Here is a 24612-nt window from a genome sequence, read left to right as displayed (position 1 = left end):
TACATCGAATTGAATTGAATTGAAAGGAAAGTCACTGCACAATGACGGACACTAGAGGACAGCACAGCTCTCCAAACATCATATGTCCTTTTCATCTGAGAAACACTTGCAATCTTTCTAAAATATTTGTATTTGAAACTCTTTCCGTTTGTCCAAAGAATTTCAATGAAAGTAAAATCATGTTTATCTATAGGACTATCTCTCTTAGACACAATGTTGTTTTGCAGTGATGCATATAAACAGAATTGTGTCACTGGTTTATTCAGTGTTCCTTCTGCAATCTGACGATATCAGGATCTGCTGGTGGAACTTCTCCAGAAAGCGTAATTTCCTAAAAGAAGAGATGATGAGCATCAACATGTTCCTCATCCAGTAAAATACTGTAATACGAGGATACAACAGTAAAAGTACTGTACATTTTACATTTAAATCAGCATCAATAAATGCATGATCTTTAAATAGGCTGTATTTACAAATTAAATAATATAGCCTAATTATTTGTCGTTGTTGTTGATGTAATGTGAAAGAAGATGCCGTTAGATAGTTAGTTGTCATTAAAATAATGTAAAACGTATTATTTATATACATGTTATATAAACTAAAAGTATTTCATACCAATTAACATTCAACGTCACACATTATTGTGAAAGTCGGCTTTGCTCCCTCCCATTTCCTCCGCACTATTTTTCCTCACTCGTGCAGCTGTGCTGTATTCATCCGCGCGCCGCTTTACAGCAGCTGGGCGGTTGCTGCGTGTGTTGTAATGTGTGTCCTTCCGCAGAGCCGGTGAGCCTCCGCCGCAGCACGCGCGTTTGACGGCCCGCTCAAACCCGCGATTTGTTACCTTTTGTGTAATAAATCTGTTTATTTGTAATCGGAATACTTTTATTTGTCGTTCCTGGTGTGTTTTGAGTGGTGGCGTTTGTGTTTCTTTCGGCTAGTCATGGCTGACATCGACAAACTCAACATAGACAGCATCATTCAGCGCCTTCTCGAGGGTAAGTTTCACGTCAAGCAACGGCATATTCTAACAATGAGGTAAATAATTACAAAATCGTTGTTATTGTAGTGTATGAATATGTATATGTCTGATTTGTCAGCTATCTGGCTCACATTTAGAGCTGTCGAGCTGAGCTAACGGGGTTAGCTGAGCGTTAGCTCCTCATTGACATCAGTGGCTGTGTGTCTAATACACAATATACAGTGTGTGTAGTTCCCCACATAGACGACAGTTATGGCGCGTTTAGTACGTTTGCGAATTTGGAGTTCCGAATACGAGACATTTTCATAATTATTCCATAAAACTCAGGCAGTCACTGATTTGAGACACAGCCGAACTGTACGTGTTGTACGTGAGAGATAATATTAGTTCGCCCCCCCCAAAAAAAAATTATAGTGTCATAATTTACTCACCCTCAAATTTTCCAAACCTGTGAGTTTCTTTCTTCTGCTGAACACAAAAGAAGATATTTTGAAGAATATATGGGAAACCAAACAACATTGACTTCCATTGTATGAGAGAAAAAAAAGTACTATGAAAGTAAAGCAACTTTTTGGTTGCAAATATTCTTCAAAATATCTTCCTTTGTGTTCAACAGAAGATATATATATATATATATATATATACAGGTTTGAAACATCTTGAGGGCGAGTAAATGACTCAATGTACTTGGTGAAATGTCTCTTTAAGGCATCGTTAAATACAAAAATATGCTATACAATACTGACCAAGTGATAATCAGTTAATCAGAGTCGCTGTAAACGATTAATCGCGATTAATCGAATCCAAAATAAAAGTTTGTGTTTACATAATATGTGTGTGTATTGTGTAATTATTTTTGTATAAATACACACACGTGCATGTATATATTTGACAAATATTTGCATTTATATACTGCATATATATATTTTTATATGATTTATATTATATATATAAATAGAACTATTTTATATACAAATAACACATCTTTCTTAAATATATACATGCATGTGTGTGTATTTATATATACAAAATAATTATACACAATACACACACATATATTATGTAAACACAAACTTTTATTTTGGATTCAATTAATCGTGATTAATCGTTTACAGCTGTAATTACTCTTGGAGAGTGTAATCTCAAACTAAAACCAGACACTATATCGGTATCTGTCATATAGGATTTAAAACTATAATAAGAACATTATAATTGTGTGCTTGAGACATGGATCTTAATGGTGAAACTTGTTTTTGTAATCAGGCTCTCAAAAATTACATAAATTTGGGTTTAGATTTATCGGTCAATATATCGATTATCGGCTTTCAAATATAAAGAGTTATCGGTATCGGGCAAAATTGTCATATCGGTGTATCTCTGGTAAACTCTTGTAAAATAATTTTAAACAACTTTTATGCAGTAATAATCACAAACATCTGGGAAATTAATTTAGTGAAAAAACAGTTTAAATAGACAAAATAAATCAAATTAAAATAAATAAATTACAACTAAGTCTAGGCCTATAGTTTTATTATGGAACTGTTTCATAATGTTATTGCTTTATTGTGTGCAATGCATTATAATAAAGTTATGAATCAGCGAGTGAACCCTGTGGTTATGCAATAATGTTAATGTTTTATTGTGTACAGTACAATTCTTGATTCACGAAAAGATGTATTTACATAACACTGCCTGCCCTTTTGTGCTGTATTTACATATGCAAAGCAGTTCATCACGGCTGATCTTATATTCTTTAGCTCGATGCTTAGACTTCTACAGATTAAGTGAGTTTTTCAAGGTGTGTTTTGTTTATTGTTCATCAGACTTTGGGTTCAACACCCATTTCCATTTGAAGTTCATACAGCAGTGACTTTAACACGAGCTTTTGCTTTATATCAATCAGGATTGTTTTCATGCAGAATAAAAAAGCTGTGATATTACTGGAACGGTTTTCTATGTTATTTTTATGATTTGTTCTGTGATTATAAACACTGTTTTGCATGAGTTTTTGACAGAAATGTTGTTCATAATTATAGTTTGACACACAAACATGGATTTTCATAATTCACCTGCATTAAAGAACAAAACATGCACACCTTGAATTATGCAAATCAATAAGCAGTAATAATAATAATCCTCCTAATATCGCTCTAATAGCAGTCGGAATAAGTCAAGTGTCATTAGAGTGAATTGTTCAAATAGGATTCATATTTAATTTGGATTGTAAGGAGTTTAAACCTTATTTAATCATTTGATCAAGATTGATTGTTTTTTTTACAATTCAAGAAATGTCGCTGCTTATTAAAAGTGATATCAAAGTATTAAAATATCAAAGTGCTCATTCTGAATCTGAATACAGATTTATGCTCTTTACAGGTATAAACATATAACAATTCATCAGTTATTCACCATGGTTATGTAATTATATGTTAGATAATATTGTTTTTATTTAGTTCAGTAACTTAATTGAAATGATTCACCGGCTAATTATCGCTTGCTATGAAATTTGGACATAAAGACCATGAAATATTATTTCTGTCTCTCTGAGCAAGATGACGCATGGTGTACAATTTCTGCTAATAATCCCAGATATGTTCATATTTAATATTTCCTACATAATTAGGCTACATATAGAAATTCTTTGTTAGGTCAGTGTGCATCTTAATGATGTTATATCGCTTATGCTAGTCGAATAAACCATAAACATTACAGTTCACGTCTGCAGTAATAATTAATACACAGATATGAAACTAAACTTTTATGAACAAGTCATGACGTGTCACTTTAACCCAACTTTTGACTAAGCGTAAGATAGGGATGCACGATATATCGGCCACCGTATCGGTATCGGCCGATATATGTTCGTTTTTAATGTTATCGGCCTGATAAGAACATTTGTCCGATATATTAAAGCAGGTAAAATATTTATTATTTCCTTCAGCTGAGACACTTCAGATGCGCACTGTTCAACATGATGCTTTTGAATTGCTTGAAATATGATTGAAATATTAATATACTTGATCTGTAGATAAAGGTCTATGGTTTCGCATAAACTTACTTTATCCTGCTCTACCTTAATCATGTTACTTTCTACCGGGTGTCTCTCACAACACGCGAGTAGAGCACTATGATGGATTCACGCGCACAGTAACTGAAATTTAAAACTGTTAAAAGAAAGATTTGTGCCGCGCTGTATTGGAGCCTTTCATATTATAACACTTTTGCGCAATGAAAGATTATTAATAGCCTTTCTTGTTCTGTCCTATCTATCACATGTTGCTTATTAAACAGCTGCGCTATAAATTAATAAAAAAAATCATGATTTTATAGTAGGCTATATAGTCTTTATATAATCTTTTTGATCTCGTTTTTCATGAATGTATATTTTACAACAATACAAAGAGCAATGTCTAACATTTTGCTAGATTTAGTACTACACTTATTGTCTCTTAATTGTTACCCACTAAATGTTTTTTTTTACTAAATGCTCAGATTTTATAAAATTATTGTGCACTTGTGATTTTTCTAGAGTATATTTTACTACTGATTTATCCACTAATCTAGTTTATAATAGCATTTTTGTCATAGATTATGATCATATATTTTATGATTTGTTGTTTTACTTTCTAATGAAGTAGGTCGTGTTTAACACACAAAATAGTGATTATCAGTTATAGAAATTCTACTTGATAAAAAAAAAAAAACTGCGATCGGATCGGTATCCGTAATCCCTAATATATTGTATTATTATTAGTATTAGTTCAAGAATAAAATAAAAATATCGGATTGATGTCGGTATCGGCAAATAGGCAAAGCTACGGCATCGGTATCGGAAGTGAAAAAGGGGTATCGGGACATCCCTAAAAATTTTAATGAGAACATTATTATAATTGTGTGTTTGGGACTTGGGTTTTAATGGTGAGACTTTTGTTTTTACAATCAGGCTCAAAACTTATCGGTCAATATATATATATCGGTTATCGGCTTTAAAAAAAATAAAAAAAATAAAAAAATCGGTATCGGCCAAAATGTTGATATCGGTGCATCCCTAACGTAAGATTTACAGGGTCCCTAAAACCCTTGAAAGTTTGTGAATCTTGAATTTATTTTGTGCAAGAAGTTTCCCTCCGGTGCGCTAATGTGTTATTTCTCCAGCACTTCGTGGCCTGTGCGCACTAGCTTGCTTGATTATCGTTAGTTACATACATTTACGCGCTACGTTAAGTGTTTCCCGCGTGAGGATCTTTGTGTTGTACGTTGCCATGACGTTCACGCGCGCACGGAACTACTACGCTGGAAACTCAACGTGTGTTGTCGGACACAATAAGTGTGTCGCCACATTCAGTGCTTGAGTTTGAGGATAGTGGACCTGGAAAGTGCTGGAAAGGTTCTTGAATTTGATGGGTTTAGTCCGCGTCTGGATGGTGGAATGTGTGTTAACTCTACACAGCGTGTAATGTCCACCCAGCTGGTGCAAACAGACATAGACATGTTCCTTAGAAACCTCTCCCTGTTGTTTCCACCTCGTCAGTGTTTATACGGCACCAAACGCATGTTTATTGCTATACAGCCTAGAAACCCGGCGGTGTGTTGTAACTGCAGCTATATGTGCTCGCGACGCTCGGTGCTAATACTGCCGTTCCCTTGGCAGCGTGTCCCGTTACATAACGGCGCTGTGCTGCCAGGACCCGCCTCGCGGCCCGCGGGTGTGGACTCAGTCCTGGAGCTCCAGTTCTTCTCAGAGTCATGACTTGAAGTGTTTAGGACGGAGAGCAGTTCCTCTTCACACTCGTCCCAGATGCTTGTGCACACGTGATTATGGGCTTTTAGGAATTAAGTGTATTTTGCAGGAAATGCACAGAATCTGTAGTCAGTCAGTATTTTTTTTATTACACATTTTGCACATTTACAGCTCAAGAAATGAAACATGCACTTACAAAAAAAAAGGATTTTTTATAATAAACATTTTTTTTATTTAAATTTGTTTAATTTAAAATAATAAATTATTTTTATCCATTTTTATTTTTTTGTTGTAATAATACAAACACAAATTGTGACACTATATACATGTGCTAATATACAAAATAAACAGGACCAACGAACAAACTTACAGCCAACATAAGACGTGTGTGTGTGTGTGTGTATGTGTGTGTGTGTGTGTGTGTGTGAATCTAAGTGTGGGAAAGCATGTAAACCAGAGAGTATCTGTAAAGTATAACAGATTATATCAACAGTAAAAACAACAAATAATATTAAGATTCCACTGTATCAAAATCAGTAACGGACATAACAATAGAAAAATCCATAAATAACAACAATGCATTTGTTTTATTAAGATTGGGGTTTATTACACTTTATGATTGGACCGTTTGTTTTTGGCTCGTAGATATATTCGAATACATTGCTTGATATTTGATATCAGTTCGAATTAAATTTTTCTCAAAAGTGAGCCCTAATATTCACATAATTGTGTATTTTCAGAATCATGAATAATATTGAACCCACAAAAAACAAAAAAACAATATCATACCAATAAAGTTTGCAAGTCAAAATGCACAAAACACTATTGTAAACCTAACATACCTTTTTTATATATCAAAATACATTCTAAAATCATACAATGTGTAAATCATAAGAATAATAATAATAATAATTGCAAAAATGGCACAAAGTCATGAATGTTGTTATTCTGGTGTCTCTGCTGTCCTGTGCTTTGGGTTTCCAGCACCAAGTCCAAAAGTCTATTGATTTACACACACAACGTAGTATCGAATTTGTAATTTTAATCAACAGTAAAAAAAAATGTGTTAACCTTTTATCATGTGTCTTGGAGTATCGCAATAATATAGTTCATTTTCGTGACATGAGGGGATCGTTACACTCCCGTTTATCTCAGTATCTCAGAAAGCTGCTCTGTTGTCGTTTAACTGTGTGTTTGTGTTAAAAACACGCGTGTGTGTGTGTTTGTGGGAAGGTGCAGTTTGGAATGTGTGTGTCATTCCAGGGAGGGACACAAGCAACACTTCACCCTCACGTTCATGAAATATACTTATAATATATAATCTTTGGGCTTCGGAGATCGTAAAGCTCGTAACTCAGTGTCTCCGCTCCACATGTAGTGTGTGTTAATTGCTCTGAAGTGTTTCTCAGATCGAGGAGGCGAATGCTCAGCTGTGTTTTCTTTGTAGTGGAACTGCTGTGAGCAACAGTGAATCATAGTGAGCATACTAGCACAGTCACGGCCTTAATCTGCGTGGCGGGGAAGATGCTTTGAAGCTTTTTTTCACGGAGCAATTTGTTTTTTTTATTACATAACTAGCAGATTATATCATTTAACAATTCAGAGCAGTGTTTGTCTGTAAAACAATGAGGATCTCAATTAACAGCATTATACTTGGACGAATGACGATACAACAAAAGAAAAACTCCATTATATTTGATAAAAACAGTCACAAAGGTCAATTTTTTTAAATTGAGATGTATACACCATATGAAAGCTGAATAAATAATCTCTCCACTGATGTGTGGTGTGTTAGGATAGGACAATATTTGGTCGAGACACAACTATTGAAAATCTGGAATCTGAGGAGCAAAAAAATGTAAACATTGAGAAAATCTCCTTTAAAGTTGTACATTTATGTTCACGATTGTGCTGCATTCAGTCACAAAAATACATGTTTTATATATTTACGGTAGGACATTTACTAAATATCTTCATGGAACATGATCTTAATATCCTCATGATTTTTGGCATAAAAGAAAAATGGATAATTTTGACCCGTACGATGTATAGTTGCTATTGCCACAGATATACCCGTGCGGATCCAGACTGGGTTTGGGTCACATTTATGGTGCAGATTTTAACGTCATGACTGTTTTCTCACTAGACGCACCAGAGCCGGTTGCGTGTGGCGTCGGTGGCCGCGCAGTGGCGTTCTCGTTATTGGTGAAGGATTCCTTTGAGAAAGTTTCAGCTAATGGTGATGAAGCGCCTTGACCTCATCTCGTGAATAGCGTCTCTCAGCACTCGCTAAAAGAGCCCATTGCTGATTGTTGTGGCTGCTATTATCACTCTTGCAGAGCTGGTGTGTGGAGTGTGTGTCAGGCAGTCCTTCATCCGTGTGTGTGTGAGGCAGGGCTGGTGTGTGGAGTGTGTGTCAGGCAGTCCTTCATCCGTGTGTGTGTGAGGCAGGGCTGGTGTGTGGAGTGTGTGTCAGGCAGTCCTTCATCCGTGTGTGTGTGAGGGTTTGTTCTCGTGTAATGAGATTATGCAGGCGGCCAGTGGAAACTCATACGGGTGTAAATGACTAATTTATTCCTTTATACCTGTGAGTGTGTGTGTGTGTTTGTGGGAAGGTGCAGTTTGGAATGTGTGTGTCATTCCTGGTAATGCATACACTGCCATTCAAAAGGGCGTTTGGGATCGGTAAGATTTTTAATGTTTTTAAAAGAGTCTCTCCTGCTCACCAAGGCTGCATTTATTTGATTAAAAATACAACAAAAAACAGTAAAAAATATGAAATATTTTTATGATGTAAATCATCAGTTTTCAATGTGAATATATAATAAAGTGTAATTTATTCCTGTGAATTTTCAGCATCATTACTCCAGTCTTCAGTGTCACATGATCCTTCAGAAATCAGTATAATATGATGATCTGATGCTCAATAAACATTCATTCAGGATTTCATTTATTTGAAATAGAATTTTTGCAACATTATAAATGTCTTTACTGTAACTTTTGATCAATTTAATGCATTCTTGCTGATTTAAAAATATTAATCTCCCCACAAAAAATTTTTTACTGACCCCAAACTTTGAACGGTAGTGTTTGTTACAAAAGCTTCTTTTTCAGATTAATGCTGTTCTTTAAAACTTTATATTCATCAAAGAATCCTGAAAAATCATTGTAAATAACTGTTTTCAACACTGATAATAATCATAAATGTGTCTTGATCATCAGATCATCATATTATACTGATTTCTGGAGGATCATGTGACACTGAAGACTGGAGTAATGATGCTGAACATTCACAGGAATAAATTACACTTTACTATATATTCACATAGAAAACTGATGATTTAAATTGAAATAATATTTCACAATATTACAATTTTTTTTTTTTTTTTTTTTTTTTTTTTTTTTTTATAAATCATATCAATGCAGCCTTGGTGAGCAGAAGATACTTTTAAAAACAAAAAAAATCTTACAGATCCCAAACTTTTGAATGGCAGTGTATATATATATATATATATATATATATATATAAATAACCAGGATGTATGAATTGTGGTGATATACATGCAAATATGTGTATATATATCACCACAATTCATACATCCTGGTTATTATGCAAAATTTTGTATCATAGAATCTCTGCTATTTGTGCTGGTTATTCAGTGGAAAAATTATTTGTATACTAACTAACGATTTCTGCACGGTATGTTCCGTCCTCCCCCCGTTCCCTAACTCCCTAACTCCCAGCAAAACAAGCCCCAGTCCCGAGCTGTGTGCCAGTGGCTCGAAGCACGGGGTAAAAATAGAAAGCTGGGCAGTAACAGGCCAGGCTTCGGCTGCTCCCAGAGCGCCATAAACACGGGATCGTGCGAACACTGCGAAGCAGGACAGCGTTGAAACCGGGATGATCCGTGTTTTTCCGGGAGAGACTGCTTTGCACATTAGGGGTGAATCCTGTAGGTGATCCTGTGCAAGTAGGGCACGTGTGTAGAAGAGAAGTGATGCTAAGTAAGCTAACTCCCCTCCCTGTGCTGTCGATCTCAGAAAGCAACACGATTATCTACACAATGCCACAGTTTTCCTGCAAGCTCATGTTGTGTTCGTCTGAAATTACTGCAGGTTTGCAACACTGGGAACCGTTGCTCAACTAACCAGACGCATAAATGATGACGCCTGCTGGTGAAGTGTTGGCTGTTTATTAAACGTGCATTGATGAATTGATTTAGGGCTGTGAAAGGGTTAATCACATCCAAAATAAAAGTTTGTTTGCATAATATATGTGTGTGTGCACTGTGTGTAATTATTTTGTATATATAAATACACATATGCATGTATTTATTTAAGAAAAATGTGTTTATATATAAAATATTTACCGGTATATGTAATATAAATTATATATACGCTATTTGTATGCATGTATATAAGAAAAAAATGCTATTATACATGCATGTATACATTTAAGAAAAAATAGCTATTTATATATGAAATATTTTAATATAATATAAATTATATATAAATATATACAGTATATACATGCAAATATTTATTTAAATGTATACATGTGTTTATTTGTATATACAAAATAATTATACACCATACACACACACACACACACAATTTTACTAAGGATTCGATTTTCACAGCCCTAACTTGAGTTGTTTAGATCTATAGTTTTATCTTACAGCTGTAGTTCGTACTAGAGTTATTATTGTTAACTAAACCCATAAAAGAACATTTGTTACTTGAAATAACGTTAACAGGAAATAAAATAAAATAAAAAACTTTTTTTTCAGTTAGTTGCCAAAGCAACATTTTAGTTTAGTTTAACTTGAAGCACTAAAATAACAAACTAATAAAACCTTTATAGACATATTAAATAAATAAATAAACTGATAAAAATAACAAAAGCAACAAAATGACTAAAGAAAATAAAAAAACGCATTATAAAAACTATAATAGTATTTAAATGATACTAAATAATACTGTGTACAAGGGGAAACTGTTATTTTAAAGCCAATAAACCTATATATATCGGCCGATAAATCTAAATCCAAATTTTCATATAATTTTTAAGAGCCTGATTACAAAAACTAAAGTCTCGCCAGTAAAACCCATGTCCCAAACACACAATTATGATGTTCTCATGATAATGGTATGAAGCCGATATGACAGATTTGCACTGAACTGTATTTTCCCTTTTTTGAAGTGATTTTAAATCATATTTCAAGTTATTCATAATCATCATGTTGAACAGTGCGCATCTGAAGAGTCTCAGCTGAAGGAAATAATACATTATATTTATAGGCTTTAATATATCAGACACATTTGTATTATCGGGCCGATAACGATATGGTGGCCGATATATTGTGCATCCCTAACATAATCATTTATTGCTTTCTCTTTATGTATTTCTCCAGTCGAGAGGGTCAAAGAGCCGAACTACTACTTTGCTAAACTCTGTGTGTGTGTGTGTGTGTGTGTGTGTTTGCAGTGAGAGGGTCGAAGCCTGGCAAAAACGTCCAGCTTCAGGAGAACGAGATCCGTGGATTGTGCCTGAAATCCCGTGAGATCTTCCTCAGCCAGCCGATCCTCCTGGAGTTGGAAGCGCCTCTGAAGGTCTGCGGTGAGTAACATTAATGTAATTGTGAAACATAAATGTAATAATGTAATTGTCTGGTTAGATGAGCAGGCGTTCCTCACACATGTAATCCTTTGATTGCAGTTACATCATGTCATTAAAGGAGTAGTTCACTTCAGAATGAAATTTTTTTTTTGATAACTTACTCTCCCGCACGTCATCCCAGATGTTCACGTCTTCTTCAGTGGAACAGAAATGCAGGTTTGTGAGGAACACACTCCAGATGTTCTCCATATAGTGTCTTCAATGGTCCAGCGGGTCGAAGGTCCAGATGTGAGTTTCAGCTTCAAAGTCTCTCACGATCCAGCCGAGGAATAAGAGTCTCATCTAGACACGCCAGCCGACATTTTATGACTAAATACACATTTATATACTTTTAACCACTAATGCTGGTCTTGCACTCGCTGCGATGCGCCACACATTACATCATCAGGGTGAAAGGTCACACGCGACGTAGGCGGAAGAACAGACCAAGTGTTTATAAACCTGTGCTAAGAGTCAAAAGCCATTCACAACAAAATAAAATAAATAAAAGGTAAAACAACGATGTCGGACGATTTTGAAGTTGGAGGAGAAAATGAGATGGAGTTGTTCGCTCTTCTCTACCTTTGTATTACCGTGACCTTTCACCCTGATGATGTAATGTGTGGCGCATCGCAGCGAGTGGAAGACCAGCATTAGTGGTTATAAGTATATAAATGTGTATTTAGTTATAAAATGTCGGCTGGTGTGTCTAGATGAGACTCTTATTCCTCGGCTGGATCGTGAGAGACTTTGAAGCTGAAACTCACATCTGGACCTTCGACCCGCTGGACCATTGAAGACACTATATGGAGAACATCTGGAGTGTGTTCCTCACAAACCTGCATCTCTGTTCCACTGGAGGAAGACGTGAACATCTGGGATGACGTGAGGGAGAGTAAATAATCAGGACATTTTAATTCTGAAGTGAACTACTCCTTTAAATAAAATGCGTCTGAAAACACATTTCTTTAGGCAAGCATACAGTGATATTGTATATGTATCTCCGATCACTTGTGAATTATTTTTGTAATTTCTTTGCTTGCAAATTGTTTTATCTGCATGTAAGGTGTCCTTGAGTGGCACCTATAAATAAATGTATTAAATAGTCATTTTTGATCGCTGAGTAAATGAGGCGCTCTCCTCCGGACAGGTGATATCCACGGTCAGTACTACGACCTGCTCCGGCTCTTTGAGTACGGAGGATACCCGCCGGAGAGCAACTACCTGTTCCTGGGAGACTATGTGGACCGGGGGAAGCAGTCTCTGGAGACCATCTGCCTCCTGCTGGCCTACAAGATCAAATACCCGGAGAACTTCTTCCTGCTGAGGGGCAACCACGAGTGCGCCTCCATCAACCGCATCTACGGCTTCTACGACGAGTGTGAGTGAGCAGGGGACACGGCCGTGACCAGGGAATCAGTCATAAATCATGAATACTCTCATAAAGACGGAATTATCAGTATTGGATGAAATGTCACAGAATTTGGCAGATTTTGGATGACTGAATAAAAAGTAGGGCTATTATTGTGATATGGACTAGAGTCTGAATATCGAAACTCAAAGAGTGTTTTATGAATATGAAGTCTGTGTTAATGACAATGTGTCGTCTACTACACGCATAAATTAGTGTTTACACAGAAACTCTGTCTTCACTACAACTCGCCAATAGTAAAATAAAAATAAAATACAATAAAAGTTTGGTTTAACTTGAAGAAATTATGACAGAAATATATTATAATTTTACAGAACTAAAAGTACTAAAATTATGAATACATTATTCTTTAAGGAATATTACAATTTTTCTTTATTTTTTTTTATTTTTTATTGTAGCAGTAAACATGTGTCCAGCGTTTCCCAATTAATAAAATTAATTTTTGTATTAATTCATTTGTATTAAACCATTAATCCAGAAAAATTAAATCAGACTGAATTTCTGTATAAATAAAAAAATATTTAATTAGGACCTATTATTCTTTTCTTTTTTCTTTTTTTTTTAAATAAATGATTCATTAAATTGATTAGACATACCTTTTGGTTATTCAAAATTAAATTAAGCCATTCTAATGGAAACCAGAAAAATTAAGATTGACAACATGTAATTTGGGGAAAATTAAGTGAAATTTGGAGAAAATAAAAAGGATTTTATAGGACCTTAATATGTGTTATCTTTAAATAAATTGTTGTTGAATTAGGTTCCATAACTTTGATAATTACTCAAATTTTATTTATTCAAAAAGGGATCCAGAAAATAGGATAAAATAAAACAGACAAAATGGAATTTGGGATTCTATAGGGCCCTTCATGTCACACACACACACACACACACACACACACACACACACACACACACACACACACACACACACACACACACAAACCTGGTTCTACTAATGCAAAATTATATTGCATTTGCAGTCCTGATTTTTAGTGTCCGTATTGTTTGGCTGTATATTGTAATCCTGCTAGAAACCTACGGCGTCATGGATGTTCATGTTAACACACATCTCCACATGAACAGAAGCGAAAGCATAACCTGATTTGACTGTGTTGATGTTTTTATCTGTAATAAAAACAAAATGTGCACTTTAAACCACTATGTGTGACTCTCACGCAGAGCAGAATTAATTATTGAGCGCAGTTGCTGTACTGAGTGTGTGTATTTATAGCAGACTCTGTCCCTGTAGAGTCTTTTTATTCATTTACATTTTAACCACTCAACACAGAACCATTCATTTTTAAATAAACCTTGACGCTTATGTTTATGGTTGTATGTTTTAGGCAGGAGACGCTACAACATCAAGCTCTGGAAGACGTTCACGGACTGTTTCAACTGTCTGCCGATCGCTGCCATCGTCGACGAGAAGATCTTCTGTTGTCACGGAGGTGTGTGTGTGTGTGTGTGTGTGTTATTAACGTTGATAAGTGTAGATAAACCTCCAGATATCCCAGAGAGACTTTCACCTGCTGACTCTTCTGCTACGTGGAGTGTTTATGGTATCCATTAAAGTTCACACACATGTGACCCTGGACCACTAACCCCAGTCTGGAGCCGCACGGGTATATCTGTGGCAATAGCAACTATACATCGTATGGGTCAAAATTATCCATTTTTCTTTTATGCCAAAAATCATGAGGATATTAAGATCATGTTCCATGAAGATATTTAGTAAATGTCCTGCCGTAAATATATAAAACATGTATTTTTGTGAGTGAATGCAGCATAATCGTGAACATAAATGCACAACTTTAAAGGAGATTTTCTCAATGTTTCGATTTTTTTGCTCCTCAGATTCCAGATTTTCAATAGTTGTGTCTCGACCAAATATTGTCCTATCCTAACAAATCACACATCAATGGAGAGATTATTTATTCAGCTTTATATGATGTATACATCTCAATTTATAAAAATTGACCTTTGTGACTGTTTTTGTGTCCAAGTCCAAGTCATCATGTCCAATCTCAAATCTGTGTGTTAATCTTTTTCTATATGCTACAAGTTAGTTTCATAAACGCTGTTGCTGGACATTTAGTTTAAAAAATATATATTTCAAAATATTTTCTGAATCTTTGGGTCGTTATTTAAAGAAGCCTCTAAAGAAGACTGCATTTATTTGATCAAAACTACAGTAAAAATAGTGTTATTATTATTATAATGTAAATGATCAGTTCTCTATGTGAATATATAGTAAAGTGTAGTTTATTCCTGTAATCAAAGCTGAATGTTCAGCATCATTACTCCAGTCTTCAGTGTCACATGATCCTCCAGAAATCAGTATAATATGATGATCTGATGCTCAAGACACATTTATGATTATTATCAGTGTTGAAAACTTTCAACTTTGTCAGATTTTGTGGTAACTCATACATTTATTTTTCAGGATTATTTGATGAATAGAAAGTTTAAAAGAACAGCATTTATTTAAAAAATAGAATCTTTTGTAACATTATAAATGTCTTTTAATACGTCCTCGAACTTAAAAACAAACACATTTTTTACTGTATAATTGATTTATAAATTATATACCAAGCAATTAACAGGGAAAAAACTGCTAAAAACACACAATTTTAACTAAATTGAAACCAGTGAGTGTTTATCAAAAAAGTTTTCTCTTTTTAATGTTTGTTTGAACGGCTTTTCTGAAGTGAAGCGAGCCTCCTAACGCTTCTGAAATAAGCTGAGTGAGTTACTCTGATGATGTTTCTGGCAGGCAGGACTTCTAATACATGATGTAAAATGAGAAGCCTGAACATCTGCTTTTCTGTGTACTGAAACTAAATGTTCAGGGTGTGTAAGTCCTCTGACTTCATCAGTTCATGACTTGCACTGACATCATCTCCACATTTCTGACTGAGTCCGTGTGCATCCCAGGCGTATCGCATGCAGTGCCTGAACAGATGCAGCGTCCATATATCGCAGTACAATTGTGTAAATTCACCCCCAAAAAATAAAATTTTCAGAGTTTTAGTGTCAGTACTACATTAAACTACTATATATAATGTATAATAATGCATTGGGGGAATATTTGTGTAAAAGTGTCCTACATTATTTTTAATGTATCTAGTCAGTGACAGCACAAGCAGATTTGTCTAAAATAATTGTGTATTTTCAGCTTCAGAATCATGAATATTGTTATTCTGGTGTCTCTATTGTCCTGTGCTTTGGGTTTCCAGCACCAAGTCCAAAAGCCTGTTCATTTACACACACTATGTAATACCAAATTTAGCATTTTAATCAACGGTACATTTTTTGTTTACCTTTTCTCATGTGTGGCTCAACCTTAAGTTTATAAAGCGACGAGAATACTTTTTGTGTGCCAAAAAAATAACGACTTTATTCAACTTCATGTTCTTCTGCGTGGGCCGACAGACGTGGAGATTGACATGTAAGAGAAGAGATGGTTGAATAAAAGTTTAGTTTTTTTTGCGCACAAAAAGTATTCTGGTCGCTTGATAAACTTCAGGTTGAGCCGCTGGAGTCACTCGGACTATTTTAAACATTGTCTTTACTAACTTTCTGGGCCGGCAAGTTTCAATTACAACAGAAGCCTCTGGAGGAGTGAGACAGCGCTCAGATTTAATCACTAATATCTTCATTTGTGTCCCGAAGATGAAGGAGAGTCTGACGGGAACAACATGAGGAAGAGTCATTACTGACAGAGGCTGAACTAAAGTGAACATAAATCTGACGCGACTGATGTTTCTGCTGTTCCTCAGGTTTGTCTCCAGATCTGCAGTCCATGGAGCAGATCCGGAGGATCATGAGACCCACAGATGTGCCGGATCAGGGGCTCCTGTGCGACCTCCTGTGGTCCGACCCGGATAAGGACGTGTTGGGATGGGGCGAGAACGACCGAGGCGTGTCCTTCACGTTCGGAGCTGAAGTGGTGGCCAAGTTCCTGCACAAACACGACCTGGATCTGATCTGCAGGGCCCACCAGGTGAGCCTTCGAGTGACCCGTCGCAGGGAGTTTGATTGACAGGCGATCTGACCAATCATAATCCGCCATTTTTGTCGGACAGAGCAGTCAGTAGAGTTAGTAGATTACCTTTGGAGGATTTGAGCTTGAGAAGCGGAGTGTACTGACGTCTTTCCGTGATTAAAACAACATTCCTTCTGATGTTCATTCATGTTTATTTAATGCTATAAATAAACGAGGGAAGAGATGATCGGTTCACGAGCGGCTTTAACTGAGCGATCTGTCACAAACATTCAAGAGACACAAAACGCTATTTATTGTTTACATTTCTTTATAAAATGACCAAATTTTGAAAGTTGAGAGTTTGTTTAATATCTAAAGTAAGCTGGTCTGTGTCTGTCAGTGTTGTCAGTGTTTCTCTGCTCCGCGATGTGTTTTTCACTGTGTGAGAATATAGTGTGTGTGAGAGAGGCGTGGCTTGTCGGACATAGCATAGGGTCTTTGCGAACGGTCAAAAAATGAGCCATCACTGAACTTGCTTAAGCTGGACTGTGACGCTATGTTCTTCTGGAAACAAACTTTGTTGCATTATTTTCCTGTTTTCTCTGTAAAGCTGCTTTGAAACACTCTGTGTTGTAAAAAGCGCTATATAAATAAATGTGACTTGACTTGCTTTAGGCCGCATTTACACTGCATGTCTTGATGCCCAATTCCGATTTGCTGACTATATCCGATTTTTTTGACGACCTGCTTACATCATCTTTTAAAAGTGACCCGTATCCGATATTTGCATATACACTATACACTGCCGAAACAACCCAATGTAGACGCTCTGACCAGGAAAATTAAGTAAAACAGCGCGATATGTCAAGTAATAAAAATAACATTCTGATTAATTTCGGGTGGGTCGCGGGTGGATATGATAAATCATTATTAACGAAAATATTTACTACATTCTCAAAATATGAGCATGTTCCATTCCAGTTTAAGTTTCAAGGGAGTAAAGCCTGTTTATGCCATTAAGAAAATGAAATTCTGTCAAATAAATTTTGTTTTAAAGAATTGTTCATTTAAAAGCAGCGCTCACTCATCAGAGTATTATACCAGAGATGTGCGCATCAACCGTCGCCGAGTCCGCCGTATAAGGGGATGATCCATTTATCCTCACACGTTATACATAAGAATAATAGTAATTTGACCAACGGGTGCGGATACTTAAATCAGAGAAAATGATTGGTGCGGATGATTTGTTTTTGGCTGTGGATTCGGGTGACTTGGAGCGCATCCGTACATCTCTAATTATCCAGTGTTTTACTTTTTCGCACTATTTTCAAAGGACAGCAATACATTGGTCTCGTAAGGCGAAGAAAAACTCCACTGTGTAGAGCCTGAATTTGTCCTCTATCGTGCCATTGATAAGTCGATCACAGTTATCTGAGTTGGTGTTTTTAATGACGTACGACTCGCATTTACTGGGGAACATCCGATGTGTCTGCTTACATGGCACACGCAAATGCACGTATCCAATTCATATCCGATTTATTTCCATATATGAGTGAGGCCTGAAACCCATCTGAGAAAATCAGAGTCCATGTGCTTTTTTCCCGCTTACACGTTCGCCGGTCATATCCGCTCTGTGCCACATAACATGAGAGGAAAACATCAAAATTGGGTCACTTGAACCATGCAGTGTAGATGGGGCCTTAGATGAAGGGTTCAGACCTTCGAGAGGGTTTATCAGCTGACAGTAATAAGTGTCTTGAATTTATCCCCTGAGTAACCATAAACAGATAAACTAACTATCCAACTAGTTGTCTGACAGCTAGTCAGTGATTAGTCATGAGTCTCTGTGTGTGTGTGTGAGCCAGTCTGGTGTTATGCAGAGCGTCTGGTTCTGCTGGGCGAGTCCCTCAGTTTCACGTTACATGAACATCCAGTTATTGGAAATGTGAAACTGAACATACTAAACCCGGAGCGGATACGAGCCGACACCTCCACATTGTTCTGTGCTTTCAGAGGACTCTCATTATGTGTGTGTGAGGGAGTGTGTGTGTTTCCTAAACACTAATCTATATCCACTCATACTGTAATCTACTGACTCACCAGCGTACACACACACACATTTCCAGCGCATCTGAAAATAGCATTTAGAGAAACTGAAATTTCACTGTAAATAATCACGTAGTCATGACCATATTTATATAATCCAATGATTCAAATCCATTTATTATTTGAAACTTGGACTCGAATTAGAAGATCAGATTATATTAAACTGAACATACTGAACCCGGAGCGGATACAAGCCGACACCTCTACATTATTCTGTACTGTCAGAGGTGTGTGTGTGAGTGTGTGTGTGTGTGTGTTCCCTAAACACTAATCTATATCCACTCATGCTGTAATCTAGTGACTCACCAGCGTACACACACACACACACAGACACACACACACACACACATTTCCAGAGCATCTGAAAATAGCATTTAGAGAATCTAATTGTGTGCGGAAAATAAAGTGGTGTTCAGGGTAGAGTTGAGCAAGAAGTAAGTTAATATCATAAAGTAGCTAAAAATGCATTTCCCTGTAAATAATTACGGGATCATGATTCATGACCATAATTATATAGTCCAGTGAATCGTATACTTCAACTCATTTATCATTTGAAACTTGGACTTGAGTCAGAAGATCAGATGATTCACTTCTAATGAAGGAATTGGTATAAAAACATTTATATTATTATGAAACAAAACTAAAGACTCAAATGAAGGACGTACATTCTCTGCACTGTGTGCTTGTGTTGTCCAGTGTGTGACGGCGTTCAGGTGCAGTTCCAGGCTCGGCCACTAGATGGTGTGTGTCTCATCAGTAGAAATAATGATGTTTGATTGGTGTGTCTGTGCTGGGCCTATTAAACTATTTAATTATCAGAAACCAAGATATCATTTCTTATGTAATTTTACTTATCTTGATGTAAGAATTTTTAGATATTTGGCCTGGAAACAAGATAAAAACACTGAGTGAGAAAGCAGTGAGTTAGTTATAGGACCTCCTGACGTTGATCTCCTCATCGTGTCTCTTGTCTTCAGGTGGTGGAGGACGGATACGAGTTCTTCGCCAAGCGTCAGCTGGTCACGCTGTTCTCTGCGCCGAACTATTGTGGAGAGTTCGACAACGCCGGAGCCATGATGAGCGTAGACGAGACACTCATGTGTTCCTTTCAGGTGCGCCAGATCATGTGATCATCTGCTCTCTCTGCCACTCGGTTAAACCATCTAATGATATGTGACCCTGGACCACTAAACCATGGGGCAATTTTCTGAAATTGAGATTTATATATCATCTGAAAGCTGGATAAATAAGCGCAAATAAGATAAATAGGACAATATTTGGTCGAGACACAACTATTGAAAATCTGGAATCTGAGGAGCAAAAAAATGTAAACATTGAGAAAATCTCCTTTAAAGTTGTGCATTTATGTTCACGATTGTGCTGCATTCACTCACAAAAATACATGTTTATATATTTACGGTAGGACATTTACTAAATATCTTCATGGAACATGATCTTAATATCCTCATGATTTTTGGCATAAAAGAAAAATGTATAAATTTGACCCATACGATGTATAGTTGCTATTGCCACAGATATACCCGTGCGGCTCCAGACTGGGTTTGGGTTCCAGGGTCACATTTGGTAACACTTTACAATATGGATCATTAGTTATCTACCTTAACATGAACTAAGAATGAACAATACTTCTTTAAAAGATCATGTTTCTGCTCTCTGAGCCACTCGTTAAAATCATGACTGTACTCAATCCAAAAGGCTGTTAAACTGCATTTAATATCATTATTATGCACTAAATTTTTATGAAATCACACTATTTGTGAGACTACACGGAATATTTTGGGTTGCACTTTATTTTAAGGTGTCATTGTTGCAGTGCATACACTCAAGTACTGAATAAGTGCCGATTGTATTCATTGAAATCCCAAAAAAGTAGTGCTTGAAAGTCCTGTAATTTCATTTAACAGAATCTGCATGTTATTTACATTCACTTTATTGTGTCTTTACGGTCTATTCTAATGTGTTTTGCAGATTTTGAAGCCAGCAGAGAAGAAGAAGCCAAACTCCAGCCGTCCCGTGACTCCGCCCAGGAACATGGTCGCCAAACAAGCCAAGAAATGAGGGTCATGTGACCCGTTGAACTCTCAGTCCTCTCGTGTCACGGATCTGAAGACTGAACTTTAATTCTTTATCTTGTATTTTCCTCCTCCACCGTCCTGAGCGGCTTCTGACACCAGAAAGCAGCGTTTTATTTGATTTGAGTGTTTTTTTTAGTTCTCGGAGCTTTTATCCGTGTGTGTGTGTGTGTGTGTGTGTGTGTGTGTGTGTGTGTGTGTGTGTGTGTGTGTGTGTGTGTGTGTGTGTGTGTGTGTGTGTGTGTGTGTGTGTGTGTGTGTGTGTGTGTGTGTGTGTGTGTGTGTGTGTGTGTGTGTGTGTGTGTGTGAAGGAGCTGGGATTTCTGGGATTGTAAGTCGACACTCCGCTGATGACTCGATTTGCTCGCTCAAACCACTGTGAACAAATGAGATGTTTCACTCGCTCTGGTTTATGCACCTTCAGTGTCTCTGCTTTTTTCTATTTTTTTTTTGTCTTGTGAACGTGCCATGAGGTTTGATATTCAGTCCGATTTTAAAAAATGCTTTATGATTTTGACATTTTATATTCTCATGATTTAAAGAATGATTTTATTTGAGTGTTTTGATCACGTAACATTTACACTACCGGTTAAAAATTTGCGTTCAGGAAGATTTTAATGTTTTTAAATGAGTCTCTTCTGCTCACCAAGACTGCATTTATTTGATTAAAAATACAAAAAAATACAGTAAAAATTAGAAATATTATTATAATGGAATACTGCTTTTTTCTATGTGAATATATAATTAAGTGTCATTCACTCCTGTGAGTTTTCAGCATCATTACTCCAGTCTTCAGTGTCACATGATCCTCCAGAAATCAGTATAATATGATGATCTGATGATCAAGACACATTTATGATTATTATCAGTGTTGAAAACAGTTATTACAGTTTTATTTCAGGATTCTTTGATGAATATAAAGTTCAAAAGAACAGCATTTATCTGAAATACTGAAATTGCATCTTTTGTGACATTAAACACTACCGTTCAACAGTTTGGGGTCAGCAAGAATGTTTTATTTTTTTGGGGGGGAAATAAATAAAATAAATACTTTTATTCATCAAGGATTAATTAAATTGTTCAAAAATGACAGTATATATATATTTTTTTAATGTTACAAAAGATTATATTTCAAATAAAAGCTGTTATTTTGAACTTTCTATTCAAAGAATCCTGAAAAATATTGTAAATATAAAAAATAATTATAAATGTGTCATGAGCATCAGATCCTCATATTATACTGATTTCTGGAGGATCATGTGACACTGAAGACTGGAGTAATGATGCTGAACATTCACAGGAATAAATTACACTTTACTATATATTCACATAGAAAACTGATGATTTACATTATAATAATATTTCAAATTTTTACTGTATTTTTAATCAAATAAATGCAGCTTTGGTGAGCAGGAGAGACTCTTTTAAAATCTTCCCGACCCCAAAGGCTTGACTGGTGTATCTCCGTTTGTTCTTCTTGATGAGGTGTGTGTGTGTCTCTCTCAGACGGACTCGTGTGTTGCATGTGTGTGTGGGACCCGAGGCCTTCCGCATGTCTTCAGAGTACAGTAGCTCCTCATCAGGTAAATCACGTCAGGAAAACTTTCTACAGTGTTTAGATCCACACAAGCTCACTGTAAATACACACCAGGGGGTCGTTCAGGCTTGGCAATAATTCCCTTTTACACACTATAAATACTTCTTATACTTGCGAAATAAATTGAAGGGAGAAGGAAACACTATTGCGTTGTTTGTGTTCACTTTTTAATGAATGTTTATGTTTCTGGAACCATATTCACTAAATATAAGACATATGATTCTTAACTTCTGTTTTCTTATTTCTTCACTATGTAACCGTGTGTATCGGTACCGGAAGATCATGAACCATGGTTAATCATGTATTAGTAAATGCAGAAATTAATAAACGCTGTAATATTGTTTATCAGTAGTTCATGTTAACAAGCAAAATGTTGTGTTAAGACAAATTTTCAAGGAAAAATTAAAAATGTTTTTTAATAGTGTTGCGCGATATATCGGTATCGGCTGATATTGGTTTATTTTTTTGTTATCGGCCCGATAAGACAATGTGTCTGATATATTAAAGCCGATAAATAATGTATTATCTCCTTCAGCTGAGACTCTTCAGATGCGCACTGTTCAACATGATGATTATGAATTGCTTAAAATATGATTGAAATCACTTAAAATAAGGAAAATACTGTTCAGTGCAAATCTGTCATATCGGCTTCATAACATTATCATGAGAACATCATAATTGTGTGTTTGGGACATGGGTTTTACTGGAGAGACTTTAGTTTTTGTAATCAGGCTCTCAAAAATTATATAAAAATCTTTCTATAAATTTATCGGCCAATATATCGGTTATCGGCTTTCAAATATAAAGAATTATCGGTATTGACCCAAAATTTTCCTATCACCCTTAATTTTTAAGAACATAAAATGAATCTGTTATTAAATCCCCAAAGGTAAGATGTTTAATAAATTTAATGATTGCTTTATTAAACATGACAACAGAACACGGACTATATTTGCATATTATTTCTGCATAAAATGCATAAGATATTACACTTTTTTTTTTTCAGCATTCTTTGAATAATTATGAATTGCTTAAAATATGATTGAAATCGCTTCAAAAAAGGAAAATACAGTTCAGTGCAAATCTGTCATATCGGCTTCATAACATTATCATGAGAACATCATAATTGTGTGTTTGGGACATGGGTTTTACTGGCGAGACTTTAGTTTTTGTAATCAGGCTCTTAAAAATTATATAAAAATCTGCTTATAAATTTATCGGCCAATATATCAGTTATCGGCTTTCTAATAAAAATAAATATCGGTTATCGGTATTGACCAAACTTGTCATATCCTTAATTTTTAAGAACATAAAATGAATCTGTTATTAAATCCCCAAAGGTAAGATGTTTAATAAATGTAATGATTGCTTTATTAAACATGACAACAGAACACGGACTATATTTGCATATTACTTCTGCATAAAATGCATAAGATATTACACTTTTTTTTCCCCAGCATTCTTTGAATAAAAGTTAATGAACAGCATTTGGTTAAAATAGAATATTTTGTAACAAAACGCTTCGAAAGTTTGGGGTCAGTAATTTTTTCGTTATTTTTTTTATTAGACTATAATTTAATTCAGCATGAATGATAAAAAAAAGTGATTGTAAGAATTTATGTAAGGGAAAATGTGCATTTTGAATAAGTTTATAAACGTAAGAATCCTTAAAAAAAGTATCACGTTATAAAAAAGATTAAGCTGACTTTAAAACACACTTTCCTGCATTAATTTATAGACTAACTGATCTATAAATGAACATGCATCCCAGAACATCGTGTGAATGATTTACTGTCTTGTGTAGTGTCTTTTAATTCTATTATTATTTTTGGGTATGATGTAGTTTATGATGGAACCAACGGTCAGTGTAATTTTCACCATGATGGGTACTTTGAAGATTGATATGATTGTGTATATGATCTGTCGATAGCTGTGCAACATATTCATATTACAAGAATCTTTCATAGTTTCTTCATCAGCAACTAATCCAGCTGCATATGCAAATGAGCTTGAA

General features: G+C 35.7%; 1 protein-coding gene across 1 annotated transcript; it reads left to right on the top strand.

Annotated features, from left to right (window-relative positions):
- Positions 1–755: 755 nt before the first annotated feature.
- On the top strand, positions 756–22941 carry ppp1cc (protein phosphatase 1, catalytic subunit, gamma isozyme). Its single transcript, XM_079606915.1, has 8 exons — positions 756–998; positions 11212–11343; positions 12533–12763; positions 14161–14265; positions 16597–16820; positions 19886–20020; positions 20898–21775; positions 22255–22941. Exons 1-7 carry the CDS (start codon positions 944–946, stop codon positions 20985–20987), a joined length of 972 nt encoding a protein of 323 aa, XP_079463041.1. The 5' UTR covers positions 756–943; the 3' UTR covers positions 20988–21775; positions 22255–22941.
- Positions 22942–24612: the final 1671 nt, after the last annotated feature.

The sequence above is a fragment of the Phoxinus phoxinus genome (assembly GCF_949152265.1).
Source record: "Phoxinus phoxinus genome assembly, chromosome: 3".
NCBI classification, from domain to species: Eukaryota; Metazoa; Chordata; class Actinopteri; order Cypriniformes; family Leuciscidae; genus Phoxinus; species Phoxinus phoxinus.
The sequence above is the reverse complement of the archived record's forward strand: the minus strand, read 5'-3'. Positions and strand labels throughout refer to the sequence as shown.